Genomic DNA, 22,878 nt, shown 5'->3' on the forward strand with positions numbered 1-22,878 from the left:
TTCCAACACATGAACCCTGGGGGAAAAGCCAGCCAAGCCATAGCACCTTTGAGGATGAATCTGAAGCCTAGAGCAGGTGGGGATGAATGTGCGGCTTAAAATGGGAAACATGTCACAAAATCAGCTGTAAGCAGAGGAAGACTAGAATCAACAAGGTAGGTGTTCTGTGTCTGTTTTACTGGTAAGAAATTTAGTCATATTTAGTCAAAATTTGGATTTGCAGCTGATTGACCAGGACATGGTAGAAACAGAGGCTTAAAAGTAGCATGCTGATGCTGCTTTCTTCCCCTCTCTTCCAGACTCCAGATGCTAGAAGCCATCTGTAAGCACTGGGAGGGGCCCATCAGCTTGGCCCTCTACCTGTCCGACGCCGAAGCTCAGCAGTTTCTCCGCTACGCCCAGGGATCCGAGGTGCTCATGAGCCGCCACAATGTGGGCTACCACATTGTGTACAAGGAGGGTCAGTTCTATCCTGTCAACCTCCTACGCAACGTGGCTATGAAGCACATCAGCACACCCTACATGTTCTTATCTGACATTGACTTCTTGCCCATGTATGGGCTCTATGAGTACCTCAGGTAAGGACCCCAGTGGACCTGGCTACTCTGTCCACTCTTCACATAGGATAATGAAAGAGCTAGACCTGAAGATCCTCAGGACCATTTTCTAGTTTTCCACTTAGCTTTTATAGGTAAGGCAATTGCAACCCCAAAAGGGGCAAGGGCATGCCTACAGGTTTGGAAGGTGCATACAAAGTTCTATTATACTATGCATAGACTGGACCTGAGTTTCCATTGTGGCATGTTAATTAGGTCTAGAAAGATCCCTTTTGCTCAAAAAGCCTGCCTCTCTTCCAATTTTGCAGCAAACAGGCTTCCTGTAAGTATTCTCAAAAGATCACTGCCTGCTCTTTAAAACAAACCTAAGTAATAATGATGCCTAACATGTATTGAAGCACTTGATATGTACCAGAAAGTGATTGACAGATAAGATCTCATTCTGTTTCCTCCTCTCATAGTCCTTGCCACAAATCATATTGTTGTCTTCATTTTACAAATGGGAAACTGCAGAACAAGACTGGAAGATGCTGGCCTATCTTGCATAGCTAGAGCAGAGCTGGGGAGCTGGGGAGCCAACAACACAGTTCACCTAATCTCAGAACCATATGAATCTCCTCCAGTGTCCTTTTCCACCTGTCCCTGGCAGGGCAGAAAGGAGCACACTAGTACAAGGGTGGGTGGCTCTATAGGGAATTACATTTATTGCAGCATCATAAACAGTATTAATTGAAAGGGACTATAGGATCCATACAGTTGGAAACTGGCCCCACATTGTTAAAGGGTCCTTTTCCAATTGTCATTTGTCAGCATGGATTTCCTCTGTGTCTAAGATAGTGCCTGCTGGGATCCACATATTCCTAAAGATGGTTTATACATCTTATCCTCTTAAGATGTACATACTAAACCTCAAAAGCATGAGAGGCTGCCTGGTGTTGCATCATAGACCAATAAGGCTTTGAGAGGCAAAATATCAGGCTTGAGTCTGGAAAACTTGGAGCCACAGAACTTGAAGCAGTATCTAACAGGCCCCTCTCTCAGACCTTGCCTAACTGCTCTGGGGTTTCTGGCTACCCCATGGTATGATCTCTAGAGATCAACACACACACCCTTTCTCTCCTGCCCTTCCCCTTTTCCTTCCCTCTCCCTTTTTCCTTCCTCCCTCCCTCCCTCTTCAGCAAGGGAAGACATCCTACATTCTCTATTCAACCTCTGGCTCACTAGAGTTCCATTACAAGGTGTTGTTTAAGATAGCATGACATCAGTCCCTTCCTGATAAGCAAGGAAGAGCCCCCATCAGCTGTCAGGGATCCAAAGAGTGGCTGATCCCAAGCAATATAACCTTCCAACAGAAGTGGATGGAGCTGTGATGCAAAGCCCTGTAGCTCCTGACTCTGCCAGACTTCATTCATTGATTTTTCTCCAGGTCTAGCTCCAGCTGGGTGACAAAATTCCAGTATGTAGTACAAGGCCCACCCCACCCCATGTAATCAGAAGAAATTCTCAGCTCTGCCTTGTCCCTGTCAGCTTGGGAATTTTGACAGTTAGCAAGATGCTAGGCTACATACTGGAAAAATAGCTAGATAGTTAGGGCCATTCTCAGCTTAGACTGAGAAGAGAGCAGCTGGAGGACTATGCTCTGCCTATCCTTCACCTTCTGGGATTTTCCTAAGAAGACCCAAGGGGTCTTTAACCACAATAAATTGAAAGCAAACTGGCCCTACTCTTGTCTCAGTGGCCCATTTCCCAAATTTACCTGATGGCAGCATGTTTTACAACAAAGCACATAAGAATAGGTGTTTATGTTTCCTTCCTATGTGTCACTGGACAAAGATTTAAAATTGCTGATGGAGACCATACTCAGTGCTAGGCAACATGTGTTACCACCAGCTGTTTTACTTAGTTCAAGGGTCACCATATGAATCCCTTCAGGAATTTTGGGATATTGCAGATTGCTCCTCAAATTCCATCACTTTCTTTACAGACTTTGCCCTGGAAGGGTACTATTCAAAAGACTCCATAGGCCTATTTAAACAAGAGCCATCTCCCCAGGTATGGAATTACCTCTCTGTTGGAACAGGATTGGAATTAGTAGCTTTTTATGTTTTTCCAGAGGATCTGAATATTAATGTATTTTAATATTAACGAATAATTGGGAGCTGGAGAAATGGCTCAACAGTTAAGAGCACTTGTTGCTCCTTCAGAAGACCCAGGTTCAGTTTCCAGTACCCACATGGTAGTCCACAGCCATCTATTACTCCAGAGAGCTGGCCTTCTCTTAAACCCAAGGTACATTGGAGAGCAATATGCTATTACTGGTTTAAGATGAGATTAAGGGTGCTATTTGCTGAAATATCTGTGATGTCCAAGAAGGCCAGCAGACCCTGGCAGAGAACCACTTTTCACACGTAAATTGAACAAAAATGTTTTATCCAAACTCTGTTAACCTTCAGATAGTAATACCACAAACACAACATACTGGAAGCCCTGCCAGCTGAGTTGAACATTTCTACAGGTGACTAAACTTAGATTCCAGGGAAATGAAGGAACAGTATCAGAGAGAAGATAAAGTGGCCTTCATCTGCACAGTTTGCTCATTGGAAAGCAAGACCCAGGTCACCCTTGCACCCCAAATTCCTGCTCATGTCACACTTCTTGAGGTCTTTCTTCATCTAAAAAAAAAACAAAAAACCTCAGCATTGCAGCAGCTTAATTGGAAAATAATGAAGTCAGGTCTATGTATAGGTAGAGCTGCAGTTTCACCAAAGTCTCTTCTAGCCCTTGCCTGTGTCTGGTAAAGCAGCTGTTAGAGACACAGTTTTTACTCTTGATTGCAGAACTGTTAAATAAGGTCAAAGGGCATGGAAAAAACCACACAGACCTGCATTTGAACAAGTACATGACTTGGGGCAGTTTGCTCCATTTCCCAACACTACTTTTTCTTAGCTACTGAAGGGGCACTAACAGACCACTGCTGGGTCATAGTAGGTGCTCCACAGGAGTTAATTCTCTATCCCATGGCAGGCTCACAACTGTCAGTTTGGAACTAATTTGCCAGTCTTCACCTCAGGATCTCCCCTTGCAAATATCCCACCACCTTCAGGACAGTTGGGTAGCTGCATGGAACTATCTCATTCTTTTCTCTCATAGGCATGAGAAACTGACAAATGATCTCTGATATATAATGATGCATCCACAGAAACCATACTTAAGACTTTGAATTTTGCTCTTTTTCCCAGGTAGCAATCAGCATATAATCTTCTCTTGATGCTATGCTGAACAGTGACAGAAGTTCCCAGACAGCTGTGTGGTCACAGAGGACAATTGAACTGACACTCCACATGTGTATGCGACACACTCCACATGTGTACATGTGTATGCGACTAAGCTATGTTGTTAGCTAGATCAGATGTAGTAAATGGATTTCCCACATACCATGCTTTCAATGTATGATGAGTATATCAGGATGTGATTCCGTTTTAACTGAAGGAGCATCTCTCCTTATATATGAGTTGCTTTTCTTTTGCTATGATAAAGTTCCACAGTCAGAAGAAGAGAGGGTGTGTTGGGCTTAAGGTATCAAAGGGCTATGCATCCATCATGGCAGAGAGGCATAACAGCAAGTAACCTGCATGATTACTGAAGCAGGAAGCTAAGAGCTTTCAACTCTACCACAGGCACAAAGCAGAGAGAGCATACTGAAAGTAGGTGAGGCTTTTAATCTCAAAACCTGAACTCAGTTACATACACACAAATCTCCCCCAAACAGTACCACCAGCTGGAGACTAATGACGGAGACTGTGAGGCATATTTCTCACTCAAACCACCACACCTCCTTAGGGAACATTTACTTGGACTTGGCATCTAAATACCTTCACATTCCTTGTCTGTGACATGAAGTTAATCCTATTTCTTCCTCATGAGGTCTTGGAAAGGCTAGAGGTGATAGGATATTCTTCCCATGACCATGCAGTGCATATCTGGTAGGCAGGCTGTGACAAAGCACAGAGTAAGCATCATCCCTGCATGTTTGAGGTTTTTAATCTGATTGTATGTGCTGCCACCTCTGTTGTTACCATTATCATTATCATTAATGGTATGATAATGGGTGTGAAAATAGAATTGTAGGAGCTGAGAGTACATTAGGTAGATGTGGGTGGGCATAGAAGACCTCAAAAAGAGCTGATAGCTGAGATTAGGTTTAAAGGTCAGTGAAGCTAATGGCAGGAAGATGTCAGGATACCTAGGACTCAAGAGCAGATGGTATGGCTGATGGATTGAAGGGCAGAGGTGATAGAGGGTGAGATACCCAACTGTTTCACAACCAGGATTGTTCACACTATGGGACTGGAGAGGTTTCCATCATTAGTCACCTGCAAAATTCTCAATTGCTGATCATACTACAAGCCATTGCTGATCAATGCCTGCAAGGTTATTTATTTCCATTGCCTTCCCTGTATTTATGTTCTAGGGAACAAACATGGTATCCTGGCTGACATTATCTACCTTGTAGCATATGGGAGTAAATAGTGTAATTCCACTCTTTCTATGGGGACATATAACTGTCTTCTTTCACATTTTCTCTGGTGTGTAGTAGAGTGAGTGTAGAAATATGAATGGGGTAAGAGAGGTAACAAGTGAATCAGGTTGAGTGTCTGCTAAGAGACCTTAACTAGGAGGCATTTCCTTGGGTCCATACATCCTTTTAATTCTACTATATCTATAATATTTAACATTTATTAAGCACTTCCTATGTGCCAGGCACTGTTACAATCCCCCTGTATATGTTTTAGCAGAACAGCACCACCATTCATTTTACTGATGAGGGTACTCAGGCTAAATCTCCCATCTCAAGGCTCAGTGTTGCTACCTGTGTTCCTGGTACCCTATGAGCCTTTCCAGAAGTGCTCTCTGTCTGGCCTGCTGATTGATCCAGACGCTGATGGGCCCATGTCCAAATTCATCACTGTGACCATAATCATCAACCCAGCTTGCACATAGAGGTGTATGCATTGAGGGCTATATTGACCTTTGCCTGAGGACACCCATTCAATTCTTACAAAACCCTGTAGAATACACACTAAGTGCAGATCTTATTAAACCTTGGGGTCCCAGGGTTTGCTCAAGAGTACCTGCTGGTAAATGTCTAGGTTGGATCTGAATTCAGGGCACCTGCAACAGAACATGCTTCTGGTAGACTCTGCTGTCACCTACAACCCACATTTTAACTCAGTGCCCACATGTGGTAAGCTTTCTATGATTTGTAGCCATTGTTGCTAACACTGAAAGATGATGAACATTCATTAGAGATGTTGAGGATTTTAAGAGAATAGAGGCTACAGGGCAGAGCCAGGCTCATGGTCAATAAGCTGTAGCTATCATCATCATCATCATCATCATCATCATCATCATCATCATTGTCATTAAGATTTACTCTCCAAAGTTCATTCTTAGATGCTCTTTCTCACGTACTCTCAAGAACTGAACTGATAGGCCCTCCTCTGGTTATGTCATCAGTTAAAATCACCCATCTTGCTGGGGCTTGGGAGAACCTCCTGCTGGTAGATGACCTTGATTGTCTGACCTTGTCCCTCATGGGTTTGTTTTGTGGCTTTGACTGTCTGGCATCATTCCTTATGACTCTGTCTTGTAGCTACCCTCTCACCCTCTATATCTCTCTGCCTCCCTCCCTTCTCCTCCTGCTCTAGAGCTCTGTACTTATATCTGCTCATTTAAGCTCTATGCCCAATGTCCATGTATCTGGCTTCATTCATATGTATTAGTTGTAGAATATGTTATCTTAGTCCTCTTAATACCCACATACATAAAGCATCAATTGTTATAAAGATATAGAAACAAAAGCCAAGAGAACTAAAAAAAAAAAAAATTGCCTATGATTATACAATTACAGAAGTGCTGGAGTCCAGATAGAATAAGTAATTCTTGTCTCACAGTTCAGCCTCCCTTCAAACTCAGATCCCATGGGAGGTATTGGACCACTTTGTTGAAAACCTTGTTAGTTATCTCTTCTTAAAACAGAAAAATAAATGGCCATGCTCCCCTATGGTAATCATATAGCTGTAATGAAAAAGTAACTGCCCCCATGTGCTGGTCACAGGCTTCCTAGCATATTCTGGAATCCACTACTGTTGATTTTATTTGCACCCTACATAACAGCCCCCACATGCACTGATAGTATTGGGTTAATCCCACAACAGCTTTAAGTCAAACCCCACCCAGACAGATAAAAAGACCCAGACAGATGATAACCCTCACAACCAGTGTTTTCTGGTCAAAATGCAACAGTGCTTTCTCATTTTTCTAGACCTCCAAGATACATTGATTTCCTGATTTTATTTTCACAAAGAGAACACCGAGCTAGGTTTGTGATAGATGTCTATACCCATGGCCTTGGGAGGAAAAATCCTTTTTTTTGAGGGGTGTGCTGAGTAAGTAGAATGCTTAAAAATAGGGTCTGGAATTAGATAGTTAATCCTTTGCAGGAAACTGGCAAGTAGCTTGAATCCTATTTTCAGACAATTTGTGAATAGTGTGACTCCTAGAGAGGTCTAATTGGAAAACATGGATCTTCTCTCCTAGCTCCTAACCATCCATTAGGAAAAGGGCTAGCTGCTGATTCTTTCCTATAAACCATATGTCTTAGTTTGCTTTCTATTGCTGTGACCAAAAGCAACTCAGCAGACAGAAGAAGTCCTTCAGCTTAGAGCTTACAGTTCTTTATGAAAGGAAGTCAGAGTAGGAGTTCAAGACAAAAACCTGGAAACAGGAAGGCATGGAGGAATGCTGCTTACTGGCTTGCTCCCAGGCTCATATCCAACTACCTTCTTAACCTCCCAGGACCACCTGACCAGAGATAGGAACACCCACAGTAACCTGGACCCTCCCATATCAATCATCAATTAAGAAAATGCCCCCATAGACATGCCCACAAGCCAGTCTGATGGAGGCTGGCCATTAGTCATCCTCACAAGATAGAAACTTGACATGACATCAAAGGCACCTTATATCTCTGCCTACCTCTCTTTCAGGAAGTCTGTCATCCAGCTTGACCTTGCCAACACCAAGAAAGCAATGATTGTCCCCGCATTTGAGACACTGCGCTATCGACTCTCTTTCCCCAAGTCAAAAGCAGAGCTGCTGTCAATGTTGGACATGGGGACTCTATTCACATTCAGGTGAGTGACACTCACAGCAGTCATCTGGGGTTTCCAAGGGACCTTTCTCCCAGGACACCAGATGTCAAAGATGTTGGCAAAAAAGTCAGTGTGTTATATTGTGTCCAGTATAAAACCAAAGAGAGATGCTCAGCCCAGTGTCCTTGGGACTCTGTCTACCCTCTCTCCCTGACATGTTATTTACTTTGCTTTATACATGAATGGTAGGCACTGTGTCCAGATGGAAAGAGAGTTTATCTAGGACAAGAAGTCACACATTTAAAAGAAAAGTCATACTTTAAAAGAAATGACAAATTCCATTTAGGGCTTTGTCACTATCCCTTAGGCTCAGAGTTCTGTCTTTGGTATCATGGCAGTGTTCTCTAGAGGAACAGAACTAATAGAATAAATATATATTTAGAATGTATTTATTAGATTACTATATTCAATACAATCAGATTGGTCCAACAACAGCTGTCTCTATTGAAGAAGCCAAGAATCTAGTACTTGCGCAATCCAGGAGGCTGATACCACAGCAATACCAACCTTATGCCAAAGTACTAGAAGATTCTTGCTCTAAAGTACACATTGGAAGCCTGAAGAAGTTTATTCTAATATCACAGAAGGAGCTGGTGATAGTAGCAGCAATAGGGTAGATAAATTGGTCAGAAGAGTGAAAGCCAGGTGAGCAAAAAGCTTTCCTTTTTTCAGGTCTGGCTACTGCCAGAAGGTAGCACCCACATAGGGAAGGTATTAAGACAATCTCCATATAGACATTCCCACAGGCCAACCCAATGTGTACAATCCCTCATTAAGACCTCCTTGTGTCAAGTTGACAATTAAAACCATCACAGTGCATTAATGCTCTTGGTAAGTGGGTTTCTCTCTGAGATCCCTGGTGCAGTTTCTTTCTTTTTTTTTTTTTATGTGTGTGTGTGTATGTGTGTGTGCACACATGTATGTGAGTAGTCTAATCTCTAAGCTGTTAAGGCATGGATCAGGCATCTAAACTCATCACCTAAAAATTAAGGTCATCTATGGGACTCCAAAGTTGCACACAACTGATGTAAGATCCTACTTCTCTGCTGCCCAGTTATAGCTTTGAGCAAAACCATTGGTTTTTCTCATTCCCAGACCCCAAGGCCTGAATGGGCATTCAGGGAGCTATGCTATATCCAGAGTGTCCCAGCAATCATCTGCACAAATATTAATGGACTCCATCTCCTCAGGACAGGCTCTAACATTATAAGTGTGGCAATCAGGACTAGAGGAGTAGGAATCCTGCTGATCTCTTCCATATCTTCCATTTCATAGAACAGTATGAAAACATCCATTGCATCTCCCTGTTTCTGCTAAGATTTCACATTCCTCCATTTCATACAATGTAGAAATGACCACTCCTTCTCTAAGTTAAAAAAAATGCAGTTTTGAGCAGCCTGAATTGTGCTCAAGGACTTTAAGCATAACAACTGGGTTGTCATGATACTATAAAACCTCTGAAAGGCTTTCTCAAACTGATTGTGAGTAAGGATACTAATTCCATAGCACCATGTTTATTCATCTTCATATTTTATGGGGAGTGGAGAGCTCCTAGTGAATCCAGGACTCAATATTCAGCCTTCATCTTCCATCCAGAGCTCTAGAAAGGAACCTAGAAGAGTTCATCCCCCAAAGCCATCCCTTCCTATTTCCCAGAGAATTCATGCTTTGGTGTAACAGGCATTGGGATGAACATAATCCTTACAACAAATATGAAGTGGATACTAATTCCTATTTTGTGGTGAAGACACTGAGCCTATGAGAGTTCAAATAATCTCAGTGACACATGGCTGATAAGTGGCAGAATAAGGATTCAACCTGAGGAATCCCCAGGCCTGTGTTTTTAACTGAAAAAGCACTGGGCTGCTGACAGCCCCTTCATTGTCATGCCAGTTCTTGTTTAAGAACACAAAATCACAAATTGGTTCTGGAAATTGAGATTTGAGACCAAATCTTTATATGAGTCTCCCACAGTCACTGTAGCTCAATATCTGAATGCTTGGGAAATTTCCAAGGTTTTCCACCTGCCATCTTCAACCCCAGAACATGTGAGAACTCATTTCACTGTCATATTTAAGGGCATGAGAGGTGGGATCTAGCCTGCTGCATCCATGATTATACTGCTCTGGCCAATAGCTTGCAAGCCACCATGCCAAGTGCTAAATTACAGACCCCCTCTCTGAGAAATTGCTTTTGTCAACTGCTCTCCAAGGAAACCTCCCCACCATACCTGGCATGAGAAGTTCCTGAACTACTCTTCATCCTCCAGGAACATGGTGCTCAGAGTATGTATGGCCCCTGGGCCAATAGCATCACATTTACTGGGACCTTGTTATGAATACAATTCCAGACCTCATCCTGGCCATAAACCCTGCTGTTAAAACTAGTCCTTCACATGTCTCAAGTTTGAGAACACGGCCCAGAGAGCTCAGCTCTTTCTTCCCCATAACCTTATCTCTGGTGTACTGGGAAACCCCACTCTTCATCTCAGCACTGCTTTTGAGGTTGCCTGGTATTTCTAGACCCTGTGGTCTAGTGTCTGATGAACTGACAGTGAACAGAAAGTTCCCCGGGCAGTCTTTAAACTGTGATGTGAGCCTGTGTGTTGTTGATTATAACTTTACTGCATTCTGTTCTGTTCAGCCATTTGGCATGCTGTAAGCAGTCCAGACAGAGTGAATAGAATCTGCTTCCCTAGCCAGATAAGCAGAATTGATTCAGCTGTCCCTGGCCTCCCTTTCTCTTTTATTTCCCTTCTTTTTCATATTGTATAGTAGGTCAAGAGTTCAGATTCTAAGGATGGATAACAAAGGAAATGGTCATAAAATCTCTTGATATCACAGAAAGCAAGACCATTGTGAACTGACATCATATTTAGGAGCCAAACAGAGAAATGGTGAGACCATGCTCACTCTTTGAAGAATTAACTATTAGGATGTGTCAGACACTGTCATGAGTACTTTATGACAATTACTCCATAATAAAAGTTGGTATTATTATCTCTTGCTTTACCAGGAGAAAGGAACAAAGTATTTAACCTGTCCACACCTGCTAAATGAAAGGATGTGAACCCAGGCAAGCTGCCATCAACAGCCATTATTTTTAACCATTTTGTTTAACTCCCTAGCAGGGTACCAGCATTTATGGAGTGCCTTCTGCATGCTAGTCCTGTGCCAGTGTTTCTAGGATTGTCCCATTTAAGCTCCTGGACAGTTTATCATGATAAGTATGATTTTTCCTAGCCCACATGGGAGGAAACTAAAGCCCTATAAGGTACTTCATTTTTCAGGGTCCGCTGTTCCTACATGGCAGAATTGGGATTTGAATCTTGGTCCAGGGTACCTAATGTGCTATACTTGGAACCTAATATAAAGTCCTAGTCATCACTGATGCTGTGTCTTGTAGCTAGAGTTTTTCTGCCTTGCCCACAGTCAGGACAAATCTCTGTCACCCGCCAGTCCCACAGCCGCTCAGACCCAACCAAGTAAACACAGAGACTTATATTGCTTACAAACTGTATGGCCATCACAGGCTTCTTGCTAACTTTTCTTATATCTTAAATTAATCCATTTCCATAAATCTACACCTTGCCACATGGCTCATGGCTTACTGGCATCTTCACATGCTGATTGTCATGGTGGCGGCTGGCAGTGACTCCTTCCGCCTTCCTGTTCTTTCTTTTCTCCTCTCTGTTAGTCTATACTAATATAGTATAGACTGAACCGCCTATACTTCCTGCCTAGCCACTGGCCAATCGGTGTTTTATTTATTGAATCAGAACAATTTGACATACAGGCCATCCCACAGCAGTGTCTGTTCTGTCAAAGGCACCAGATATCAAAACTGCCTGGTCAATAAATTCTCAAATAGAAAATCAACTGCTTCATGCCTAATTTTTAGATTAGATCTGTGATCTAATTGACATCTCACAATATCCTTTCCATGCTCCATTAAAGTAGCAGAATCTCTCCCCCACCCACCTTCTCTCTCATATATCTTGCTTTAGTGAACATTGCTACATTGATGGAGCAAAGCTCAAGTCCCTGCCTTCCTCCAGCCAGTCCATCCCACCCAGCAACACATTGAGTCTGCTGGGCATGGCTTCATGATAGGCTAGCAGAAGTCCATCCTCTTTGATGAAACAAAGAATTAGGGAAAAGTTTCAGCCCTGCCACTGGAAGGACATCTGCCTTGGGGCATTTGCTATCACAGCCATTCTTGCTTTACAGAGATGTTCCTAAGGAGACTAGAGAAACCCCTTATCTGTATTCTTCTCTCCTACAGCTAAGCTATTGGGTCTCACCCTTCCTGTCTTCCTTTCATTTCACAAAGCTTTTCCATCTACCCCTGGTGTCTTAGTTAGGGTTTCTGTTGCTGTGACAAAACACCATGACAAAAAGCAAGTTGGAGAGGAAAGGATCTATTTGGCTTATGCTTCAACATTGATGTTCATCACTGAAGGAAGTCAGGACAGGAACTCAAACAAGGCAGGATCAAGGAGGCAGGAGCTGATACAGATGCCATGGAGAAGTGCTGCTTAATGGCTTATTTCTCCTGACTTACTCAGCCTGCTTTCTTATAGAACCCAGGACCACAAGCCCAGGAATGGCACCACCCACCATGGCTGGGCCCTCCCCCATTGATCACTAATTGAGAAAATGCCTTACATGGATATCATGGAGGCATTTCCTCAACTGAAGCTTCTTCCTCTCTGATATGTCTAGCTTGTGTCAAGTTGTACACCTGGGTACCATCTTTCCTAACCCTTTTTGTTACCCCTACTGTAGCTTCATTTCACTCCCTGCATCCACCTTCCCCGTGACTTGCAGTGACAAAGTCTCACCCCATTCAACAGTCTATCTTTCAGACACCTCTCAAATTTTAGATTCTCTATCCATTCTCACATCATGAAGTTGGATGCACAGAGGAGAACAGAGCATCAACCTAGTGATGTGGGAGGAGAGAGCCTTTGATCTTAGAGCTGACAGGAAATCTTTTGAGATGAGTTGGGAAAGGGGAACCTAAGAAGGAATGTGGTACATTACGAGACATAGAGTGTGCACAGAGTCCTAATCTGAAGAGGTTTCAGCCTCAACCCCTTGCTCCTTCTACCCTTGTGTGAGTGTTGAGGACAGTGGCACACAAGCTAGCCTTTGGGCTAGGCTACCTGGGCTTTATTGCTATTTGCAACCCAGCATTGGATACATTTTTAGAATTTAAAACAATATGCATCTACAACAGTTAAAATAGTCCCAACCCATAGTAAATGTCTAACAAATACAATTTTCTGATTGTTGTGCAGTCATTCATTTCTCACTGCCATATTAACAAATTACCACAAACACAACATTGTAAAGAAATGCAGACTCACAACTTCACTGTCTCTGTCAGCTTGTATAGAGTAACCAGCTCTCTGCCTAGGGTATCACTGGATGGAAAGCAGATGTCTAAAGCAATACAGGTCTCCGCCAGTGCCACATGATCTCTTCCTGTTGACTGGATGCTGATAGGGTTTCTTCCCTTGTTACCACAGGGAGAGGTCTTCATCCTACTAGCTTTTGGACATATATTCCCATTAGCTCCTGGCTCCTTGCAGTTTGCACCTTGACTTCATAAACAGCTCACAACATGATTCTTTCCTTCCTTCCAGATCTGAAGGATCATAAGTCATATCAGACCTACTTAGTAATCTCAGTTTTCATTAATACAGAGGCACCTACTTAAAAATCTTCATATCTATAAAAATCCACTCTTTCCACATAATATAATATACCCAGAAGGGTATCCTACTCATAGATTCTGCCCCATTATTGAGGATGGAACAGGATCACTGGATCACCAGTAGTCCCTGGTAGGAATTACCAGATGTAGATTCTATCGAAATGATGCCAAGTGCATGGAAGTTCACTGGCTTTTCTATGGAGTCTTCTCTTTTGTGACAGATAACTCTGAGACACTGCATTAGTTTCCTGGGGCTTCTGTAACAAAATACTACAAAATTGGTGGCTTAACAAAACAGTTGATTATTATTTAACAATTTTGCAAGTCAGAAGTCCAAATTAAAGTTCCTTATAGGTCTAGGTTTTCCAAAAGCTCTAAAAAAGACACCTTCATTGTTCCTTTCTGTGCTTTTGCTAGTTAGTGTCATCAATCCTTGATATTCCTTGTTTCTTGATGGATTTGTCATTCTAAGCTCTATCTGTATCTGCTCATGTTAGTCTCACTGTGTATCTATGTGTCCAAATATCCCTCTCGTAAAAGAACATCAGAATAAGTTCCAACCTAATTTTAACTTAAGTTTGCCTATAAAGGTCCTGTTTTCTACCAGGTCACATTTACAGCCACTAAAGGTTTGTACTTGAATAAGGGTTTTGCAGGGACACAGTGCATCCCACCAGGAACACCATACCAAAATTCATTTCTTCTTCCTCCACATCACTGGGGTTGGGAAAGCTCAGCTTCCATCCCTTCACTCATTGGTTTTTCTCCACATTTCTCAGGTACCATGTCTGGACTAAAGGCCACGCACCCACAAACTTTGCCAAGTGGCGGACTGCCACCATGCCTTACCAGGTTGAGTGGGAGGCTGATTTTGAGCCGTATGTTGTTGTGAGACGAGACTGCCCTGAGTACGATCGGAGATTTGTGGGCTTCGGCTGGAATAAAGTGGCTCACATCATGGAATTGGATGCACAAGTAAGAACAGAACACCTGACTGGTACTATGTGGGAAAGAAGAAAGATACAGATATTAGAACTGAAAGAGAACTTTAGAGATAAGAAGATTAAAAAGGACCTTCAGAGGAACAGAATGTGTTCAGGGACTTAGAATGAGAACATGAATCTGATTTTCTAGGCTTTCAACCTCAAACTTTTGTTCTTCCTTCTACCTGTGCATGAGAATTGGGTTTCTGGCCAGGATTAGGCAAATGTGAGTCTCCTGTAATTTATTATCTTACCACTTCTATCCAGTGAGGAAGACAAGCACAGAATAACTAGTCATGACTTGGCCTCCAAATTATATATATTGTGTCACTGTAAATAGCACAAAACCTGCCACTAAAATGTGGCTAATTGTTTCACTCTTTAGTTTAAACAGCAGTGATTTTTAGCCTGTGGTCAGTCTGAAAGCCTTCATTCATTCACACAATACTTAAAAAATATATACTTCAGAGAAGGTCTGCAGAATTTTAATAGATGAAGCCTGGATACTGCACACTTTCTGCAAAGGACCAAGTGGTGTGTGGAGCTTGTAGGACCTTCAAGTCTCCCTTCCACCTGCTCAGCTCAGAAACTGTTATTCCTCCATAGATGGCCTCTAAAAAAATGTGCATGGCTGGATTTCAACACAGCTTCATGTATACAACTATGCAGCAAACCAGACAGGCTGTAGTTTGTCAACCCTTGTATTGAATAAAGAGATGCAAAGCTGCTCTGGTTAAGTTAGGAAGATACCTGGGTACCCTGAACCCCACTCTTCATACACTTTTCAGGGCTCCTCCTTTTGGTCACAGTGTAAATATTTCTCAGCAAGAGTACCTCAAAATCAGGGAACATTAAGTTACATTAGATGTTCAGTAATGACTATCCATAAGACAGACACATGTTCCATTGAGTCTGAGCCATGCCAGGTAACTGAGAACCACTGATGTCAGTAGAAGGTTGTGGAATAGTGTCCATGTTGAACCAAACAAAGTATGATATCCATCTATTGGTACCCATGTCCTGTATTTGCCTGTAGCATTCATCAGACACTAGTTTACCCATTCCAATGACTTAAAAAAGTGAAACACTCACAGCTGACAGGTCACAGAGCCCCAGCTGTAGGAGCTGGCAGGAGGGGTAGCCCACTTTGCCCCTGTGTGAAATGCCTTAGGTATCTGGGCTCTGTGGCCTTGCATTTTCTTCTGATTTTTCTCACTTTATTGTCAGTTGCCATCCTCTGCCTGATACATCTGCCTTTCCTGTCCTTGGTTTGCCTTGCTGAGTTTATTCTTGTCTGCTCTGTGCTAAGTAAATAGATGACATGAATCCAAAATTGAAGAGAAGATATGGATTGTGCATGTGCTAGGTTCTGTCTGAGTTACATGTCCTAAATTTGTGTCCCTTGTTTGTGCTGTTCAGAGGCATTGTGTATTTGGCTGTCTCCTACCATGTAAAGCATAGTCTATGATGCCATCACTTACAAGACGTTGGGGAAAGTTTTATCCTTATTAAGCTTCAATACAGCTAAACACTTTGGTCTTTTATGTGCATATTTTTTATTTAATTATTCATCTGTCTATTTAAGACAGGATCTTACACTGTGGCTTAGGCTGGTCTGGAACTTGCTATGAAAACCAGGTTGACCTAAAAATCCATGGCAGTCTTCTCATGTAGGCTTCCCAAGTACTGGATGAGTACTTCCCAAGTACAGACATGAGCCACCACACTGAGCTTAAACATTTCCTCAGATTTCAGTTCATTGGCCAAAAGATTATTGTATGGTAGCATCATTCCAGATTGACTGTGGGGTGTCTGGAGAACCTCAGGGCAGGCATATGTTCTCTTCCCTTTTTTCCATTAAGTATGAGTTTCACCCTTATAATCATCCTTCAAGATAGATTTTCTCACTCGCACTTTGTAGATGAGCAAACCAAAATTCAGATGAATCCTATATTTTGTACAAGTTTATGGACATAATCTTGAAGCAAGCTACTCTGGAGCTATTGTGTCCCCCTCCTAGTGTTATTCTCCAATCCCTTTATTCAGAGTCATACATGACCCAAGGCTCTTGCAAGATCTCTCATTACCCTTGTCTTCCTCCTTCCAGGAGTATGAGTTCACCGTGTTACCCAATGCCTACATGATCCACATGCCCCATGCCCCCAGTTTCGACATCACTAAGTTCCGTTCCAACAAGCAATACCGCATCTGTCTCAAAACCCTGAAGGAAGAGTTTCAACAGGACATGTCCCGACGCTATGGCTTTGCTGCCCTGAAATATCTCACGGCTGAGAACAACAGCTAGCACTTTGAAGGCCACTACTAGGGAGAGACATGCTACAGGGGAAGAACTACTTGCTGCCTGGGGCCCAGCCTTTGAAGACAAAATGCATCACTGCTTTTCGTTGGTTTGTTTCCCTTTATCTCTTTGGCCCCACAAAGCTGCTCTTGTCTGAGATCTTGGACAGGGACCCAGCCCACCACCATGAGGTGCTTCCAGAAGGATGGAAGCAAATGAAGAGTTATCAAATTACCACAAAGCCACAGACCAAGTCAGGGTTTCTGGATGCTCTCCCTGCTTTTTAATAATTATGGTTCAGATCCTAGCTCTGGAAAAAGAACAGGACATGGGTGCTGTTCTAGGGGTTAATCACTCCAAGAAATGAGAGCAAGCTATTTCTTCATAGAAAGAGAATTTTATTTCTCCTGCCACTTAGCTAGGTACCCAAGTGGAGAGCAATCCAAGGACCCAAACAACCATCTGGAGACCTGCATGGGGACATCACATATGCAGGGACCTGGAAGTAGGGTAAATCAGTTCTTTATTCTTGAAGTCTTTCTTGTTTTATTTTGAGTTGTTTGAATTTGGGGGGTTTTATTCATTTTCATCTAGGATTCCAAACTTAAAAAAATATCTAATCCTTAAAGCTCTAAGAGAAAAATCAGCTCCTTCAACCAACATCCCTCAGTCAGCAGTGGCCCAGCAAAGATGAGCATCCTCAGAGAATGTTCATATATGGGAGCTTCCTTCAGGATGAACACAGAGACCTCCTGATACTGAGTTCCCACTCTCCATATCCAGGACTATGACAGAGACTATGGACGCAGAAGGCCAAACACCATATGCAAGTCACATCTTCTATGGACAGTGACCAAGTCACAAGGAAGGGTTTCAAGGAACTACTTCAGTCCTCACAAAAGCTATGATTCCCCTCTCAGGCCTTTAGAAGAACTTGAACAGTTCACAGAAGCCCAATCTGAAGACTCATGTGACACATGGAAGCCACTAGAAGAAAGGGGTCAGGCACCTCCCTGTTGGAAACAGGAGAGTTGGTGACCTTAGTTTCCCCTCAGGACTTGTTCTGGGGTTGGTAAGCACCTCTTCATTTTGCAGATGGAGAAAACACTGAACTTTTTACACATTTTCTTTATTCTTCACTATTAATGTTGTGTTTACATTGATGAGAACAAGAGTTAATGGCCTACCCACTGCTGGGCTGTTTGTATTGAGTTGCCATGTGACCAGCGAAAGCTGCATTCAATAAACGAAAGTACAGACTGTTTCTTCCTCATCTCCCTCCCACTCTTTTAAGAAACCACATGACACACTTGGGCTAGAGTGCAAAGTCAGTTCCATGCACAGCACCTCACACTCTCTGTTATTCCATCTCATCTTTCTCTTTGTTTGAAATGTCACACACACACACACACACACACACACACACACACACACACACACACACACACCCCTGTTCAAGGTTAGATCTCACTTTCTCCTCTAACCCTCAACTCATTTTCAAAAGTTCCATTTTGCATCTGCCTCACCACTGTAGCCAGGTATTTTTATTCTAAGTATGCAAATTGTGGGATTAATAGCAAATTGAATATCCTGTCCTTAGGGCTGTTTTTTCATGTGGAGCCCCACAATAGTCCAATCGATGAAACCACTATGTTTAGTGTATTCAATCATGGTTCCCCTAGATTACTACAAAATGAAGAAAATTTTAATTAGAATTAATTGTCACACAGATACAGATAGTTTGTGTTTTTATTCTCTTGTTACTGTGACAAAATATCTGACAGTAGGGTTTATTTTGGTTCAGAGTTTGAGAATCCAGCTTATCATGGTAGGGAAGGTATGGCAGCAGGAACTGGAAGCCATTGATCACATTGTGCCTATAGTCTGGAAGCAAAGAGAAATGAGTGTCAGCACTCAACTTGCTTTTTCCTTTTTCTTCAGTCAGGGACTCCATCCAATGGGATGATGCTGCCCACACTTAGGGTGGGACTTCTCATTTCAATTAACTTAATCTCGATAATCTCTCTCAGACTCATGTGTAGAGGTTTGTCTCCTGGGTGATTCTCCAAGTTGATTCTAGATCCTGTCAAATTGACAATATTAACTACCATATTATATATAAAGAAAGCATCTGCATATATATAGCATATATGCAGGATTTATCATTTTCAAAGTAATCCATGAACACCTTAAAAAGAAAATATGACAAAAAGGTGTTCAAAGCCATGTTAAGTTCAGTTTATTCAGTAATGATGCTACAGCCAGCTACCACAGTCTCACAGAATTTACTGTGTCCATCTTTCTCCAATTTCCATGTTCAATGACCTCCCCTGAGCCCCATAATTGACTTTTAAATATTTACCATTAGCACTCACTGCCTTGTCCCTTCTCTCCAACACACATGCATGTATACACACACCCAGAGTTACGCATAAATTCTGCTGCTTCCCCCCAGATTAGCAACTACAAATAGGTTGATTTGCACTAATCATTTTCAGCTACTTGAGCCAAGCTGAACATTAGTTTGTAGCACTGTTAATTCCCTAAAGCTTTTCTTTAAACATTTATTCTGGCACAAGAATCAAGCCCAGACACCTTGTTTTCATTTGCATGCTTATAGGAATATCCAATGACTACATAATTTGCTAGCCAAGCAGGGTCACTCCTGAGAATGAAAGAAGATACGAATTACTTTGATATAATACCCATAAACTGGAAGGTGATGAAACTGCATGTACATAGAATCTATTGAAGCCAGAAGCTGACACTCCATACCATCATGAGAAACAGTATTTCCTCAAATATGGCTATCTGACACTGTCATTTAGTACCATTTAAAAATAGAACTCAAAAGTTATCTAACTCAACTAAATTCAACCCAAAAGTTGGCAGCTAGTTGAAGTTGATGTATGTGGAACCAACAGCATGAGTCCCCAGCAGGTACCTCAGGAGGTGCCATTTATGTGGCACAGGCCCGTATGTGGGGAACATAGCCACTTGAGGCAAGGTAATTGCCAGGGATGGTGATTCCTTTGTATCAGCTTCCTGGGATCAAACTAACTTTGGAATGCCAATACTGTCTTGGCTTTCATTTGATAGGAAGGGCAGGTTCTCTCATTAGCTCCATAATGCTCAGTGTCCAGGAGAATTGCTTTTAAAAATAAGCCACTGTGTGCAAGAGCCTTTAGCATATATTAGCTCATTGAGCAATTGGAGCAAAGCCTCAAAGTGGGCATTGCTGATTATCAGTGAGGAGACAGAATGTACTCAAATAACTTCCCCTCAATTTCCAGAATCCAGATATCACAAAGCCAGATTTGAAAATCAATCCTACCTATTTAATCCAAAACCACATAACCTACAATACTGCTCTTGCCTCCCTCAATAAAAAAGCAGCTAAGTAAATATGAACTGGGAAAAGGGGGGTTGAGATTTGAATCTGCTAGGGAAAATTATTAACCTTCCTCCTTCAATATTTGTCCAGTAACAAAGCCTGAACAGCATACACTCCACCATTCTCCAAAGCTAGATATACCCATGGACCTCCTAAAACTCATGTAAACTCCACATGGTCAGTCTGTGATCATATGCAAACAATTGGGTTCAACCTTAGGGGACAGAAACTGACTCTGTGAATGCTAAGTAACTCAGGTAAAAGTATGGAATTTTAAATTCCCCTTTGAGCCCCAACCCACCAAGCTACTTCAAAGTAATATCGGTAAATATGTTGAGCTGACTTATAAAGCATATATTGATTGAGATGACAAATAGATTCTTAGCGCTCTATGTGAAATGACAGATACTGTGTGTGGAGTCCTACAAAGGTTTCCCAGTGAGACCTGAGCTTCCTTTACCCAGCAGAGCTGCACTAGAAGATTGCTTGATCATGTGTATGGTTTCTAGGTGATTGGAAGGGTCTACACTTGGTTAAGCTATGGGGAGGTCTTTTGCTCCACCCCTTGGCATTCCTTTATAAAGCCCTTTAGAAAAGACAGAAGGGGCTGGTGGGTAAGGATCCAGGCCCTCCCAAGCTATCCTGTGTTTTCATCTGTCTCTCCCCTCTCCTTTTATCTAAATATTTCTCACTTCTCCCTCCTCAAGAGTACCCTGGGGAAAAAGTGGGAGCAGGTCTCCCAGAACTGTGTTAATACTTTTCCTCTCAAAGATGTTCCTATCTTAAGTTAAGGCTGTTTCTTGTTACCAGGCCTTTGGGGAGTTCTATATTGGTAGAAAAACATGATAAAAAAAATCTCCCAGGTAGAGTCTCTGCATACTACTAATGAAGATGATACCCATGTTATTGTCTCCAAACTTCAATTGTAGTTGGCACTGCTGGATCTTGACAGCCATACTATATTATGATCCCTTTTACTTAGCTGTTAGAGATATATCTTAGAAAATTTACATGTTTTTCCCAAGATCCCATAGAAAATAATAACCACCTTGGGATTAGGACAAAATCTGACTGGTTTCAAAAACCCCTGTCTTTGCACTAATACATACCCTTTCATGCGATGTTGCAGATAGCTTTTGGTTTTCCATGGTCACACCTGCATGTAGTTCATGGTAACATGCTTTGTTCTTGTTACTTGGTAATCTTAAGATTCCATTTTTCAGTTTAATGCCACTAATATTTATTAAATTTCACAATTATATTGAGAATGTTGGAGGTTCAAGGCCCACAGGATCTGATATTGGAGATATCATGGGCTTTGTTTTCATTCACTAAACAAAAACCATTTTCAGTAAGCAATTTTTTTGTTTATAAGACGGACTGACGGTTTCTGAAAGGAGGTAATGGGCTTCTGATTGTGGATTTGGTCATTGATTTGTTCCAACATATTCAGATGGTCTCAATAGGCACCATAATTTCCAAGGTAAAAGAATGCCATCAGTTCTGGGAAAGAATTTCCCCATAGGAAAGCAACTAATTTAGTTGCTTTACTACCAGACAATGACAGTGGTTGTTGAAGTGCTTCATGTGTGGGGGTGGATGTTTATTGAATTCTAAGTTTTTCATGGAACTGCTTCACACAATGGTAAGTCTGGGGTTGTGAAGCAGGGGAGATCAAGTAAGCTGAGCGACGGACATGTTTTTTTTATCATATCTACATTAAAAGCATAAAGCAGAAATTCTCCATTGTAAAGATAAGGAAACAAATGCTCAGAGAGGCTAATTAGGAGCCCTGACAATCAATCCCCAACCTCTATGTCTCCCTGGTCCATTCTTTTGATTATTTAATTTCCTAGAGATTGAGATAAACACAAGATTATAAAATCTTAATAAGTAGAATAAGCCTAGCCATTGGGAATTGATCTTGTCTTTCACCCCCACTAGTATTCCTTAAACCTTCCTGTACATAGGAATCACATTGAGGTTCTCATCAACATTATATTTATTCAGTAAACCCCAAGGGCCTGTATTTCAACAACCCTATGCGATGCTGAGGCTGCTGGTACATGTGCTCTCTTCAGGCCTTTGACAATAAGCTTGTTTCCAAACATTTGTGGAACTCGACCATCAGTGCTGGCATTCACCAGATACTACAGTAAACCTCCATGTAAGTAAGTTGTCTTATTCAGTGTTCTATTGCTGTGAAGAGACACCATGACCATGGAAAGCATTTAATTAGGACTTGTTCACAATTTCAGAGGTTTAGTCCACTGTCATCATGGTGGGAAGTATGGTGGCACACAGGCAGAATTGGTGATGGAAAAGTAGCTGAGAGTCCACAAGAAGCAGGAAGAGAGAGTGACTCTGGGCCTCACTTGGGCTTTTGAAACCTAAAAGCCACTCCCCAATGACACACTTCTTCCAACAAGATCACACACCTAATCTTTTCAAATAGTGCCACTCCCTATGAGCTTTTGAGAGCCATTTTTATTCAAACCACCACACAAGCGATTGATCTTTTTTTTTAAAAAAAAAAGATAGGTACTGGGATTTGGCAACTGGGCTAGCTGGTAAAAATTCCAATATGCAAAAAGAAGTATGAGTATTACATAACCTCTACCATCAAGGAACCTCAGTACCACAGGGAAGACAAATGAGTAGGTAAGTAGCAAAATGTGAATGATGTTGGGAAGCCTGGGGTGAGATGGGA

General features: G+C 42.0%; 1 protein-coding gene across 3 annotated transcripts in view; it reads left to right on the forward strand.

Annotated features, from left to right (window-relative positions):
- Window positions 1-18,047, forward strand: part of Large1 (LARGE xylosyl- and glucuronyltransferase 1) — a 508,586-nt gene extending 490,539 nt beyond the window's left edge. For all 3 annotated transcript variants that reach the window (XM_028894770.1, XM_028894772.2, XM_037206162.1), the window contains 4 exons: window positions 300-578; window positions 7,607-7,753; window positions 14,272-14,467; window positions 16,583-18,047. In XM_028894770.1, the coding sequence (XP_028750603.1) occupies window positions 300-578; window positions 7,607-7,753; window positions 14,272-14,467; window positions 16,583-16,780 (820 nt within the window). In that variant the 3' untranslated portion in view covers window positions 16,781-18,047. The remainder of the gene's footprint in view (window positions 1-299; window positions 579-7,606; window positions 7,754-14,271; window positions 14,468-16,582) is intronic.
- The last annotated feature ends 4,831 nt before the right edge of the window (window positions 18,048-22,878 follow it).

The sequence above is a fragment of the Peromyscus leucopus genome, chromosome 5 (genome assembly GCF_004664715.2).
Source record: "Peromyscus leucopus breed LL Stock chromosome 5, UCI_PerLeu_2.1, whole genome shotgun sequence".
Taxonomy (NCBI): domain Eukaryota; kingdom Metazoa; phylum Chordata; class Mammalia; order Rodentia; family Cricetidae; genus Peromyscus; species Peromyscus leucopus.